Here is a 15,574-nt window from a genome sequence, read left to right on the forward strand (position 1 = left end):
CTCATCAACCTGGGGGGCACGGTGGCGCAGTGGTTAGTACAGTCGCCTCACAGCAAGAAGGTCCTGGGTTCGAGTCCAGGGGTAGTCCAACCTTGGTGGGTTGACTCGAGTCGTCCTCTGTGTTGCGTTTGCATGTTCTCCCCGTGTCTGTGTGGGTTTCCTCCGGGGGCTCCAGTTTCCTCCCACAGTTCAAAGACATGTAGGTCAGGTGAATTGGCCATACTAAATTGTCCCTAGGTATGAATGAATGTGTGGGGGGGGGGCTGTGATGGCCTGGCGGCCTGTCCAGGGTGTCTATCCACCTGCCACCCAATGACTGCTGGAATAGGCTCCAGCATCCCTGAGAGCAGGATAAGCGGCTCAGATAATGGATGGATCTCATCAAACTTACTGCAGAAAAAGTCTAGAAACTCATGGGCCATGAATGGTGAGCAGCTAATAGACGGCTGCTTTTTAGTAAGTTTAGATACAGTGTCAAAGAGAAATCTGGGGTTATGTTTATTAATATAGATTAAGTGAGAGAAATACGCTGCTTTTGCAGCAGATGAAGCACACTTGTATTTCAATAGACATTCATTCCAAGATAGGTAAAAGACTTCCAATTTTGATCTTCGCCATCTACGTTCCAGTCTCATGCAGGCCCACTGAAAAGCACTTGTCTTGTCATTAAACCAGGGTGTAGGACTCTAGTCGTCTTCTTTTGGGATGCTGGGCAGGATGTTGTCCAGACTGGCATAGAAAGCTTCTTTGACATCCTCTTGTGAGTCCAGAGTGGGAGTATATACACTCACAACAGTGGCCGTCTGGTTGCTGCCCAGCTTTAGCTGAACTGTTGCTAGGTGTTCGCTGATGCCTTGGGGCAATTCAGTAAGCTGGCTGACCAGGTTGTTTCTGATGGTAAAGCCAACCCCATGTATCCTGGGTTCACCAGCAGGCTTCCCTTTCCAGAAGAAGGTGTATCCTCCCTTTTCCTTTCTCAGTTGTCCTTCTGCCAGTCTGGTCTCAGATAGGGCTGCACTGTCAATGTTAAACCTCAATAATTCCCTGGCTACGATAGCTGTTTGTCTCTCTGGCCGTTCACATGAGTCACTGTCCAGAAGAATGCACACTTCCAGGTTCCAAAATTCATTTCCCTGTGTTTTGGACCACATAGAGGAGATCCCACTGAATGTAGTAATCCAGCCAGGAAGTTGGTGAGGAAGACGATTTTTAGGGCACCTTTTCTTGTCCCCTGCCCTAATAGGGTGAGCAGTGTGGACCCTGAAAAGGGCCGCTCGGTCATGGGTGAAAATGCTGAAGGATTCTCCTGCCTTAGAGTCCAGCGACTCAACTTCACCCATCGCCTGTGTGCCAGTATGTGACTAGGAGCTTCCAGACTTCTCGGCCTTGCTCCCGTTGCCACTTGCTGATTGCCACAGGGCTTGAGATTGGGGTGTACAGTATGTGTTATCCTCTACAGCTGGACACCTGTGCGTGACTTATTTTAACATGGGGAGACTGGTGCACCGACAGTCACCACACAGTCATCGACAGTGACAGACCTGCAACCAACAGCAATGACTCCATGACAGTTGGAGGCCCCATGCTGCTGCAGCCTCCCTCCAGCTTCATAGTCATTGTAGCAATCCTCCTGTTTGCTGGACACTACCCTCTGCCTGCTCCGCTGATGAGGTCTTTCTTTAGTCATGCTTTGTCTGGTACCTCCCCCTCAACCACGCCACCAAGGGTGGCTCTACCAGGAGCAAACCTCCAGAGGGTATCGCTCTTGGGATCTTTGGTACACAGAAGCTTCTCCATCACGACAAGGTGGCGACCCTCCGGAGAAGACACACACACACACACACGGTAAGGTCCCTGTCTTTTCCCCCACAACCAGACAGTTCTATCACTGTCAATCCTTCCTTATCATTTAACCTACAAACCTCATCCGTCCTCCTTCATGATAGAGAGGCTGACAGGTTGTTGGTTCATTTCTCAGCATAAGCATTATCTGTTTATCCTTGCCAAGACTGGCTGAGTATCCAGTCACACTGCTCGAAACCACACAGTTTATATTAGAACTGCTGGGATAGGCTCCAGCATCCCGCGACCCTGAGTGCAGGATAAACGGGTTGGATAATGGATGGATGGATGGATTCCTCAGACTTGAAAATTTATGAGATCGCAGGTTTACCAAGGACCTTCAGAAATCACGCCCCTCACTTTCTACAGTCTCCCCAATAAGGTCAGCCAGTAGCAGTCTCCCTGCGGACGGTGTGTCACCACATATAGAAATGTTTTATCCTCATCTCACTGCTGAGCTCTGAAAACCAAACTGTCTTCTAAGAAGCTGAAATCTAGCCGACCTGGCAACCTGGCCTGCAGCTGTCAGCACCGCGCTCCAACCCACTGCCGAGAGCTTAGTGCCGTTTCAGACTCGTGTGTGTGTGTGTGTGTGTGTGTGTGTGTGTGTGTGTGTGTGTGTGTGTGTGTGTTCGTGTGTGTGTGTGTGTGTGTGTGTGCGCGCACACGTACATGGTGGAAATTCATCCTCCCTGCCAGACCACCCCAGGCCCACATTAATCAGCCAGACACACACACACACTTGCACACTTCGTCAGTGTATGATGCATCTAAACTCCTTTTGTGTGTGTGTGTGTGTGTGTGTGTGTGTATGTGTGATCACATCCAGTTTGTTGATGCTGTCAGTAGGTGACACAAGGTGGAGTAGCTCAGGGATAGGTACCCTCTTAAATACACCGTTATATGAATCCGTCTTACCCAGAGGCGTCAGGGAGAACAGGGGAGAGTTTAAGTTCCCATCATGCTCTTCATCAGTGTTGACGGACGGTTGGCGTGTTAAAGTTTCAGCCTGACCTCTCAGAACTTTAAAAGCAGATTTGTCATTGATTTTTGATGATTGGTATTTGTGACATCGCACCCCTTCCAGCTACGCAACAGTAGTTTGCTGTTGTGTATTTATTGTCAGTTTGTTAGTTGTTTTTTATTTGTCTTGGTCTCATCTTGTCCTGTCTGGTCCTGTCTGCTACATTGTCTTCATCTATTGATTATCAGTGATCAATAATAATTTGTGTCCACAGTCAGCTCAGCTCCCTTAGATAAAGAATTCCATGTTGGTTGATTCTTTGTTATTAATCTCCATCGATACCTGTCCCGTTGTGATCAGTGCTAATCAATATGCATTCCTTTTTAATGATTGATTATTGATGTGTGGTCCAGCCCTGCCCCCCCAGATTCTCCAGTTCCCAGAAGACATGAAGATCTTGGCTGGGGAGAAGGTTGAGATCTTCTGCAAATTCTCTGGCGCTGCTCCCATCCGCTGCACCTGGCTCAAGTTCAGGAAACCAGTAAGACAGACTGGTTTTAATAAGTCCTGTTATTCTTAAGTCCTCACTGTCTCTTATAACCACGGTGAAATAACAGTCACCTAACACGGATAGAATCTGCATTAGACAAGTCAGTAACCACAGTAAGGAAGTTATCGTTGATTCTGAATATTCATATCATGCTGCCAAAATATTTGAAGTGATGTGGGAACTTTGAATCCATCATCCAAAAACTTTTAAAAGACCATTTCCTTTCCTTGTCTTTCCAAATAAAGACTGCTGTCAGCCAGCCATCGCAAGAATTACTCTGTCGAACCCAAACACACTCAAAGATGAGTTCTAACTTTTAAGTGGTTATCTGTAATTTTTTCATATAAACAAATGCCACATTGGATTCTTTTTCCCACTGGCGTTTCTGTTATTACAGCATTTTATGTATTAGTGTTCTTTTATTGTGCCACCAAATGCTGCTTTTCATCGCTGCCAGTGGGGTCCATCATTCCTTCTAAGTATTGAAATGTAATGTCGCCCACATGGAAAATGTGTCAAGTCTTCCACAAAAGGAAAAGAAGAAGGCGAGACAACTTGTGTGTGGAATGCAGGAGAGAAAGCGACGATGGCCTTGAAAATACAAACATCATCCAACATTTAATGAAGTTAATTAAAGAATAACTAAATCATACGGCATTTTAGTGAGTTTGCTGACATCTCTAGGTTAAAAACCATGTACATTTAAAAGCATAGCAGGGTGGTCTTGGTACTCGGTGGCGTAAGCATAGCAGGATAAACACAGCTGCAGCTAATAACATTAATAATGTCTGTTTTGACAGACAGACAAGACAGACAGACAGACAAGTACATAACACAACAATGTCAGGTGCATATGGGTGTATCAGCTGTTCAGCAGCCTGACTGTTTGTGGAAAGAAATTGTTACTGGCTGGTGTCCTCTGGTTTTTTGGGGTTTGCTTTTGCAGCGGGTGATGTAAATATTATGAAGTTGTGGTAGTTCCACAACTTTCATCAGGTATTAGATTGATATAATCTATCATATCCAGTAGCACGAGCCTGCCTCTGCATGCCACACACAAGTGTAGATAGTGAGCGACTTTTCAGCACAGCGGCGAACTGATTTCCATCTATTTCTATTGCATAATGTGGACAGTGATGTCAATATATATATATAAAACTTTGTTAAAAGAAACACTCAACGGTAGAGAAATTGCTCAACAAATAAGGAGCAAAATAATCCAGTGAGTCAAGTGAATCTTTATGAGATGGTACAAGCCTGTTTCATGCCATAAGTAATCATCAGTTGACAGCTGATGATTGCTTATGACATGAAACAGACTTGTACCATCTCATAAAGATTCACTTGACTCACTGGATTATATATATGCATATATGGCCCTGTGATGGACCGGCTTGTCCAGGGTGTCTCCCCGCCTGCCGCCCAATGACTGCTGGAATAGGCTCCAGCATCCGCGCGACCCTGAGAGCAGGATAAGCGGTTAAGATAATGGATGGATGGATGGATGGATGGTAGTTCCATGCCAATGATTTTGCTGCTGTCGTTACAGTCCTTTGCAGCAGTCTGCAGTCCTGAGCAGTCAGATTGCCAAACCACACTGTGATACAGCCTGTTAACACACTCTTCATGTCACTGAGATAAAAGTTCTTCTGCGTTTTGGTGCTCATACCAAAACTCTTGAGACGCCTCAGAAAATATGGTCTCTGCTGGGCCTTCTTCAGGATGCAGTTGGTGTTGAGAGACCATGTGAGGGTGTCTGTGATGTGTAAACCAAGAAATCTAAAACTCTCCACAATTTTAACAGATGACCCACTGATAGAAATAAGAATGTGATTTCTTCTGATCATTCTAAAGTCAACAGTGATTTCTTTTGTCTTATTGACATGTAGAGAGAGGTTGTTATCATGGCTCCATGTGGTTAAATCTTCCACATCCCTCCTGTAGGCCCTCAACACTTTCACTTATTAGTCAGCAAACCCACTAAAATGCTCTGGTGTTTACTTATTCTTTAAATAATTGGCATGGATCAATATGTTGTTCAATACTACCATGTCTGATGAACTGGTATGGATCAATATGTTGATCAATACTACCATGTCAGATGAACTGGTATGGATCAATATGTTGTTCAATACTACCATGTCAGATGAGCTGGTATGGATCAATATGTTCATCAGTACTACCATGTCAGATGAGCTGGTATGGATCAATATGTTGGTCAATACTACCATGTCAGATGAGCTGGTATGGATCAATATGTTGATCAATACTACCATGTCAGAGGAGCTGGTATGGATCAATATGTTGATCAGTACTACCGTGTCAGATGAGCTGGTATGGATCAATATGTTGGTCAATACTACCATGTCAGATGAGCTGGTATGGATCAATATGTTGGTCAATACTACCATGTCAGATGAGCTGTCTCTCTCTCTCTGTCTGTCTGTCTGTCTGTCTGTCTCTCTCTCTCACTCTCTCTCAGATTCAGGAAGGTACCAACGATATCACCATAGAGAGTTCAGACAGCAGCAGTAAACTGACCATCATGGATGGTCAGCAGGAGCACTGTGGCTGCTACACCATCGAGCTGAGAAATAACTACGGCCTACGCCAGGCCGCCCTCAACCTCACCATTGTCGGTAAGAAACACTGATTTATTCTGTTTCTGACAGGTACAAACCATATACATACAGACTGACGGACTAACAGACAGATAGACAACACAGTCAACACCGGGCTGATTTCAACCCCAAGAGCCAGTAACAGCCCCATCATCTCCATCTATCTCTCTATCCATACTCTATACATACCTCCATCTATCGCTCTATTCATAATCTATACATACCTCCATCTATCTGTATCTATATTCTATACATGCCTCCATCTATCTCTATTCATACTCTATACATACCTCCACCTATCTCTATTCATACTCTATACATACCTCCATCTATCTCTATTCATACTCTATACATACCTCCATCTATCTCTATTCATACTCTATACATACCTCCATCTATCTCTATCCATGCTCAATACATACCTCCATCTGTCTCTATTCATACTCTATACATACCTCCATCTGTCTATCTATTCATACTCTGCATACCTCCATCTGTCTATCTATCCATACTCTATACATACCTCCATCTATCTCTATCCATACTCTATACATACCTCCATCTATCTCTATCCATACTCTATATATACCTCCATCTATCTCTATTCATACTCTATACATACCTCCATCTATCTCTCTATTCATACTCTGCATACCTCCATCTGTCTGTCTCTCTATCCATACTCTATACATACCTCCATCTATCTCTATCCATACTCGTACATACCTCCATCTATCTCTCTATCCATACTCTATATATACCTCCATCTATCTCTATCCATACTCTATACATACCTCCATCTATCTCTCTATCCAGGGCCCAGGCTCTATACATACCTCCATCTATCTCTATTCATACTCTATACATACCTCCATCTTTCTCTAGTCATACTCTATGCATACCTCCATCTATCTCTCTATCCATACTCTATATATACCTCCATCTATCTCTATCCATACTCTATACATACCTCCATCTGTCTCTCTATCCAGGGCCCAGGCTCTATACATACCTCCATCTATCTCTATTCATACTCTATACATACCTCCATCTTTCTCTAGTCATACTCTATGCATACCTCCAGCTATCTCTCTATCCATACTCTATACATACCTCCATCTATCTCTATCCATACTCTATACATACCTCCATCTATCTCTATTCTAAGATGTTAGAAACAAAAACAAAATAACAATAACTGTGAAGATCTATTTTCCTCAGTCAGAATTCAGCGGACACCATCTATTACATCTAGGGATTGGACAATATATCCAAAGTTAATATTGCAATAAAAATGTGGACGACACGTATGGGTCAGAAAAATGAGTGGGGATATTATCTCCGTGTTTTTCTGCAGTAGTAATCACAAATGGGACGCTTGACCAACACTTTAATAAGTTCTCCATCCAAATTATATTATTTACACTTTGCAATGACATTATTAAATTGTTTACATTTTAGCAAGCTTGTCATTGCTTGAAAGATTTGTGGCTCATAAATAAATAAATAAATCTGAACAGGCATACTTTGTTGTCATTGAACTTTGTATCATGGCTGTATCTAATTATGAGCCACATTATGTATTTAATCGTATTGTGAGATAAGCATATCGTGTTATCCCTAATTACATCCAAATTAAAATTAAAACAAATCTGGTTGGACATTGACATTGGCCTTTGTAACAAAACTGTTGCTGTTTAGTCACTGGGAAGCAGGTGGCTGATTTGCTCACCTTCTATGAAGGCCATCAATGTAAAAAGCAACTTGTTGCTGCCACCTTTTTACCTGTGTTGGATTATGGAGATCTTTTGTATATAAATGCTTCTGCTCAATGTCTCCACGCGTGAGACACTGCCTACCATTCTTCTTTGAGATTTATTAGTAATTGCAAATCATTGCCACATCACTGTGAGTTGTATGCTCGGGTGGGATGGCCTGCTCTGGCCACCCGACGGCTCAGTCATTGGTATACTTTTATGTACAAGGCAATTCTCGGTCTACTGCCTTCCTACATCTGTGACTTAACTGCACTGAGAAGTGCTGGCCCTTACTCCTTTGGTGGTCTTGACTATGTGTTGCTTTCTGTTCCATATGCCCGACCTGAACTGGGTAAAAAGGCTTTTGTTCATTCTGCACCTTTAACATGGAATATGTTGCAGAATGACTGGAAACTTAGAGTTAATCTCACAGAGCGTTTTAAATCTACATTTAGAGTACTTGAAGCTGATTTCACAACATGTACTTGTTTTTTATAATCTCCTTGTAATTTACTTTTTTTCTAAATTTTTTTGTCTTTTGTTTGTGTTTTCAAATGCGTAAATTTGCAACTGTGTGATTTTGTAACTGTTTTCTAATTGCTGCTGCCTATCTTGGCCAGGTCTCCCTTGAAAAAGAGGTTTGTAATCTCAACGGGATTCTCTTGGTTAAATAAAGGTTAAATAAATAAATAGAAATAAAAATCACATCTGGAGAAATTCTATATTTTCCCCTTGTCTTACTGAGATGCACAGGAGCTGCATTCCCCACCAGTTTAACTAGAACGTCTTTAACAGGGCAAAGCATTCATCTTTCCTGCCATGTTCAGGTGTGAGTTTCTTGTTGGGGCCATGGAGATGAAGGAATTCCACTCTGACATCCTGATTTCCACCATCCACAGAAACCGCTCTGGCCAACCACCAGTGTGCATCATAAACTACTGCCGTCCAGTCACCAGGCTTGATAGTCTCAGCAGTTATTCCCATGGATGTGCCCCCAGGGCACCTGATGGTGGCTCTTCTTCCATTCCCATCAGAAGTTGTGCTAAAGGTCTTGCCACTTCTTCCTTGGGGGCTATATAATACCTCTGCCCTCCTCAGTGCCTAAAGCAAAACAAACTGGACTGAAACAGTGACACATTCTTGGTTCACTGCAGAAACACGTCAGTTCTCTGTACCTGTGGAAAACATACCAGTATGTACATTAACAGAGGTAAGTTCTGTCTGAAATGGCATAGCTGGACATCAGCATGGTACTTGCATTTCTATGCCTTTGAAAAGTCTGTGTCTACGATGACCTCATTCTCTTTGCATGCTTGAATCAGCTTGTAATATTCTTGTGACTGGTTCCGGACAAGACAGATGTTGTGATTTCACTTTTGAATTGGTCCCCATGTATCACCATTCGTGAGAAGATGGCTTTGCAAATTCACATTTGCAGCGGCCTCACCCAGCGTCGGTGTCGGAAGATGGCAGTGCGAAGTCACGTTTGCGGCGGCCTCACCCAGTACCGTCCATGCAGTGTCTTTGTCCACATCAGCGTCTAAGTTTTGTCTTCGTTTGATGGCTGGGAGAGCAGGGCGGGCTAAGTTAACTGCTAGCCGATGCAGACCGGCAGTTCCGATAACACCAAGGGCGGTCTGGCAGCGGCCTCACCTGGCGTTGACTGTGGTGTTTTTGATGTCGTCACATGGAGTGTGGGGAGGGGTGTCGAGGGTGTGTGGGTGGGAAAGCTGGCGCTGGATCGGCTGGGTGGGCCCGGGGGCCACGGCCCCTGCCTGGAGGAGGAAATGTCGAGGGCGGTCTGACAGGACGCAGAAGCAGGGCGGGCTAAGCTAACTGCTAACCCATGCAGACCGGTGGTTCCGACAGTCATCCTGGCTGGCGTCCGTTCCCTTGGACAGTGGTTTTTGTTTAGTTGGATATGTGTGTTGGTGTGGATATGTGTGTTCTTGTAGTTTTTAGATGTTTGTTTGTCTTTGTGTTGTACTGCTGTGGGCTGGGGGAAATGGCATTTCGTTTAATTTCATGTACGCAACTGTATGAAGGAAATGACAAAGTGTTCCTGATTGCTGATATGACGGTGTAAGCTCTGAGAGCTTGCCTTCGTGAGAGGCCATGATTGTTGAGGTGTGCGTTTCATTCCCACTCTTTCCCGTGGCCTCCAGCGGACATCAGTTTCCTCATGGTCTGGGAGCAGCAAGGTCTGCTTGTTTACACAGCATGTATATTTTCGAAGGAGGCAGGACTCAGTTGCTGGTGTGCAACACACAAATTTAAAACTATCCTCCAGTTTTGTTGAATTTACAACTGCTCGTGGTTTCAGCACCTCCAGCATTCTCATTAAGTTCACGTAGGCCTGTTTGTGGTCAGAGGGTTTTGGTGCAGTAATATGAAAGGGCCTTAAAGCACAGAAGGATGAGTAACTGAGTTTTACCGTAGGGTTGCTTGAGGTGAATTCTTTATGTGAGTTGATCATGGTGTCCATTAACAGCATCCTCTGATGCTTTACTCTGTTCTTTGTTGTTGTGTGTTGTCTGTCTGTTGTGCTCTGAGTTGTGGGAGAAGTCTTGAATGTCTTTGGTGACGACCTGGAGGTATCTTGCTTTTTTGCCTTCTTTTTTTTTACCCCCCCCCTTTTCTTTTTTTTTCCCTCCCCAATCTCTCCCCCCCCCCTTTTCTCTCCAATTGTACTTGGCCAATTACCCCACTCTTCTGAGCCGTCCTGGTCTCTGCTCCACCCCCTCTGCTGATCCAGGGAGGGCTGCAGACTACCACATGTCTCCTCCGATACATGTGGAGTCACCAGCTGCTTCTTTTCACCTGACAGTGAGAAGTTTCACCAGGGGGACGTAGCGTGTGGGAGGATCACGCTATTCCCCCCAGTCCCCTCCCCCCAAAAAAAAGGTGTCCCGACCGACCAGAGGAGGCACTAGTGCAGCGATCAGGACTCATACCCACATCCAGCTTCTCACCCACAGACACGGCAAATTGTGTCTGTAGGGACGCCCGACCAAGCCGGAGGTAACACGGGGATTCGAACTGACGATCCCCGTGCTGGTAGGCAATGGAATAGACCGCCATGCTACTCGGGCCATTTATCCTCCCGCATGCGTGACTCATTCATTCATTCAACCTTTATTTCCATCTATCCATCCATTATCCAAACCTCTTATCCTGCTCCCGGCAGTCACTGGGCGGCAGGAGGGGAGGCAGCATCCTGGGTGCCAGGAAACACAGATGCGATACTTGGCTAAAAACTGGTGATAAAAAGTAGAAGTAATAAAAACCCAAATTAGTAAAATTCTAACATATTAAAACCTTAGAAAAATAATTAAAGCAATTTAAAATGTGCAGCGAATAAGTCATGTAGAAACAAGAGCAGTGGGAAATTAAATAAGATGAAATGAAAAGTTTAAATTCCCCTCAGGATAAAAGTGAGGTAAGTTTTAGAATGTTCTGCATGTATCATCCTCATTCTGAAAACGCAAAACTCAACACAAGCAGCACAGCTGCACGTTTTCAAGCTTAAACTTAACAGGGAATGTCACTTTTAGACTCACTATCACATCTCGAGATCAGGCGGCAACAAGAATATGCAACACTGCCTGTTTTGACTGCAACCTAGAGGAAGTTGTTCCTTTATGACTTCTGCATATTTTGGATTATCAAAATTATTTTAATAACTTTTTATCATGGTGCTGCCCGATCTGAGTCAACCGCAGATGTGAGTTGCACGTGCACTAGCGTAAAGGGTTTACCCAGTGTAGAGATCAGGGTGGTCTCCGCGGAGTCAGCAGAGTGGAATGGATGAACAGCAGACAACAATCTTCATACCTCAGCTGTGGTTTTATTGAGGACAGACAATGTTGTGACACAGGTCATTGTTTCAGCACCGACAAGCAGATTGTTACAAAAATTGATGATGACGGTTCACACGAGCGTCTACCTAATACCACAGTATAACCAAAACATCCCCTCAGCGGAAGTAATACATCACAAAATGGACACCTAGGCAGCGATAATTACACCAGCTTTATTATTATCATTATTATTTATATTATGAAAATAGAGACGGGATTATAATTTTTGGTTCATCCAGTGTTCCTCCAGTCCTGCTGTGCTGGATCAGCACTGAGGGATTTGCTGGCTCGTGAAATATGATCGACTTCTCGTTTACTTTCAGCACTCATACCAGAATACATAATGTTTTGATTCTGACACTGCCGATCTGAGTCCACTGCGTGCATGCGTGCGCTAGTGCAACTCACATCTACGGTTGACTCAGATCAGGCAGCGGCAGAGAGCAGTGTTAGTCGAGCGAGCTAGAGAGAGAATGAAGAGAGGGAGCGGCAGTAGCGACTAGAGAGAGAATGAAGAGAGGGAGTGGCAGTAGCGACTGGAGAGAGAATGAAGAGAGGGAGCGGCGGTAGCGACTACAGAGAGAATGAAGAGAGGGAGCGGTAGTAGCAACTAGAGAGAGAATGAAAGGAAGGGAGCGGCAGTAGCGCCTAGAGAGAGAATGAAGAGAGGGAGCGGCGGTAGCGACTAGAGAGAGAATGAAGAGAGGGAGCGGCAGTAGCGACTAGAGAGAGAATGAAAGGAAGGGAGCGGCGGTAGCGACTAGAGAGAGAATGAAGAGGGAGCGGCGGTAGCGACTAGAGAGAGGATGAATGGAAGGGAGCGGCAGTAGCGACTAGAGAGAGAATGAAGAGGGAGCGGCGGTAGCGACTAGAGAGAGAATGAAGAGAGGGAGCGGCGGTAGCGACTAGAGAGAGAATGAAGAGAGGGAGCGGCGGTAGCGACTAGAGAGAGAATGAAGAGAGGGAGCGACAGTAGCGACTAGAGAGAGAATGAAAGGAAGGGAGCGGCAGTAGCGCCTAGAGAGAGAATGAAGAGGGAGCGGCAGTAGCGACTAGAGAGAGAATGAAGAGAGGGAGCGGCGGTAGCAACTAAAGAGAGAATGAAGAGGGAGCGGCGGTAGCGACTAGAGAGAGAATGAAGAGAGGGAGCGGCGGTAGCGACTAGAGAGAGAATGAAGAGGGAGCGGCGGTAGCGACTAGAGAGAGAATGAAGAGAGGGAGCGGCGGTAGCGACTAGAGAGAGAATGAAGAGGGAGCGGCGGTAGCGACTAGAGAGAGAATGAAGAGAGGGAGCGGCGGTAGTGACTAGAGAGAGAATGAAGAGAGGGGGCGGCGGTAGCGACTAGAGAGAGGATGAAGAGGGACCGGCGGTAGCGACTAGAGAGAGAATGAAGAGAGGGAGCGGCAGTAGCGACTAGAGAGAGAATGAAGAGAGGGAGCGGCGGTAGCGACTAGAGAGAGAATGAAGAGAGGGAGCGGCGGTAGCGACTAGAGAGAATGAAAGGAAGGGAGCGGCGGTAGAGACTAGAGAGGGAGCGGCGGTAGCGACTAGAGAGAGAATGAAGAGAGGGAGCGGCGGTAGCGACTAGAGAGAGAATGAAGAGAGGGAGCGGCGGTAGCGACTAGAGAGAGAATGAAGAGAGGGAGCGGCGGTAGTGACTAGAGAGAGAATGAAGAGAGGTAGCGGCAGTAGCGACTAGAGAGAGAATGAAGAGAGGGAGCGGCAGTAGCGACTAGAGAGAGAATGAAAGGAAGGGAGCGGCAGTAGCGACTAGAGAGAATGAAGAGAGGGAGCGGCGGTAGTGACTAGAGAGAGAATGAAGAGAGGGAGCGGCAGTAGCGACTAGAGAGAATGAAAGGAAGGGAGCGGCAGTAGCGACTAGAGAGAATGAAGAGAGGGAGCGGCGGTAGTGACTAGAGAGAGAATGAAGAGAGGTAGCGGCAGTAGCGACTAGAGAGAGAATGAAGAGAGGGAGCGGCGGTAGTGACTAGAGAGAGAATGAAGAGAGGGAGCGGCGGTAGCGACTAGAGAGAGAATGAAGAGAGGGAGCGGCGGTAGTGACTAGAGAGAGAATGAAGAGAGGGAGCGGCGGTAGTGACTAGAGAGAGAATGAAGAGAGGGGGCGGCGGTAGCGACTAGAGAGAGAATGAAAGGAAGGGAGCGGCGGTAGTGACTAGAGAGAGAATGAAGAGAGGGAGCGGCGGTAGCGACTAGAGAGAGAATGAAGAGAGGGAGCGGCGGTAGCGACTAGAGAGGGAGCGGCGCTAGCGACTAGAGAGGGAGCGGCGGTAGCGACTAGAGAGGGGGCGGCGGTAGCGACTAGAGAGAATGAAAGGAGGTGAGCGGCGGCAGCAAGAACAAACATTTTTGTGAGGTTTTGAATCACGAGAGGTTCTTCATCATACACTCATAAATGTACACAGAGAGTATTAGGCTGATAGGTCCGGTAGTGTGCGAGATTAGCTGTGTGTGGACAAATAGCTAGCTACCCAGCGACTTGGATCAACTTACCCCTAACCTCGGACAAGTTGAGCCACAGCGGACCCCCTTTTTGAGAAGTCGTTTTCTCGGGCAGCTTTGTCGTAGACGCGTTCTGACAGTGTCATTAGACAGGAGAGATCCTGAAGTAAGGGTCCATGTTTTCACCCCGCCCTTGTCTCGTTTTCCTTACCTCGAGGACAACATCCATAAAGATTGGCTCATCTTACCCCACTCTCCCCTGCTACATACACACAACACACAGACACGCATGACCAAACGCCGTGTCCCCTCCAGACTGCCTGCCTGGCACAGATGGTGGGTGTACAAGGGACGTTTCCTGTTGAGTTGGGTCTTGAAAGCGTCCAGCTGTGCTCCTTGTGTCCAGTCCCTCCACTGTGGGTCAATACATGTTAATACAATAGTCACCACAAGTGGTCATGTTCTGCCAGCTGAACTGTGCAGCTGGCAAAGGTGGAACGACTCCCGGCTGAAACACAGACGGCTATTAAAGAAGTGTGTGTGTCTGTGTGTGGGGGTGGGGGGGTGGGGGGGTGCATGCCTGACTATAGTTCAGCTGAGTTCTACAGCACGATGGCCTTTTATGGCAGTGGTCTTTCTCTTTCGCTCAATTTCACTCTGTGTGTGTGTGTGTGGGCTGACGGTGATGAGTGTGTATTCGTTCATTTGGTTGGTCTCTGGTGTTTTCCATTCTCAGGGCTGCTTCAGAAGAGACCGTCTGCATACCTGCTTGACTAATTAGCGGCTAAATGTGTGTGTGTGAGGAAGAGAGAGAGGGGGGAGGAGGCTGACTGTGAGGAAGAGAGAGGGGGGGGGGAGGCTGACTGTGAGGAAGAGAGAGAGGGGGAGGCTGAGTGTGAGGTAGAATTTTGATGCTACTGGTGCACCATGAAACATCCATCCGTCCATTATGTGAACCGCTGATCCTGCTCTCAGGGTGGCGGGGATGCTGGAGCCTATCCCAGCAGTCACTGGGCGGCAGGCGGGGAGACACCCTGGACAGGCCGCCAGGCCATCACAGGGCCCACACACACACACACACACACAGAACCTTGTTTCAGTCATTGCACTGAGGCTCGTTAGTGTGTCGTCATGTTTGTAGTGTGAAGCTGTGCGGCAGAGGCCTTCAGTATGCAGCCATACACCCATTGCAAGCACAGTATATTGCTGTTGGTCACTGGGAGCTGACCAGTATAACCAGTATGACTGTTTGTTTGGCACTGTTTGGAATGAGGGTCGTTCTCAGCAGCTGGGGTGTGTTTGTTTGGGTGGGCTTGTTCTTTTTGTATTCAGATGGAAGTTGTTAAACAGACTTTGTTACAGTCTGGATTGAAACAGAAGTGAGTAGGCTGTAGCTGATGAGTCCTGCTGATCAGGTCGGATCACACAGTCGCCGGTTCAAATCTGTCCGCTGCTCCTTTCCTGCATGTCTCTCCCTCCTCCCTTCACCTACTGATGGATTCCTGTCTGTCACTACTGT

General features: G+C 46.4%; 1 protein-coding gene across 1 annotated transcript in view; it reads left to right on the plus strand.

The window, feature by feature from the left end:
• The window catches only part of LOC130120433 (myosin light chain kinase, smooth muscle-like), a 224,614-nt gene that overhangs the window by 175,710 nt on the left and 33,330 nt on the right, over positions 1-15,574 (plus strand). The window contains exons 23-24 of the mRNA XM_056288969.1: positions 3,220-3,347; positions 5,839-5,995. Of these exons, the coding sequence (XP_056144944.1) occupies positions 3,220-3,347; positions 5,839-5,995 (285 nt within the window). The remainder of the gene's footprint in view (positions 1-3,219; positions 3,348-5,838; positions 5,996-15,574) is intronic.

This window comes from Lampris incognitus, chromosome 11 (assembly GCF_029633865.1).
Source record: "Lampris incognitus isolate fLamInc1 chromosome 11, fLamInc1.hap2, whole genome shotgun sequence".
NCBI classification, from domain to species: domain Eukaryota; kingdom Metazoa; phylum Chordata; class Actinopteri; order Lampriformes; family Lampridae; genus Lampris; species Lampris incognitus.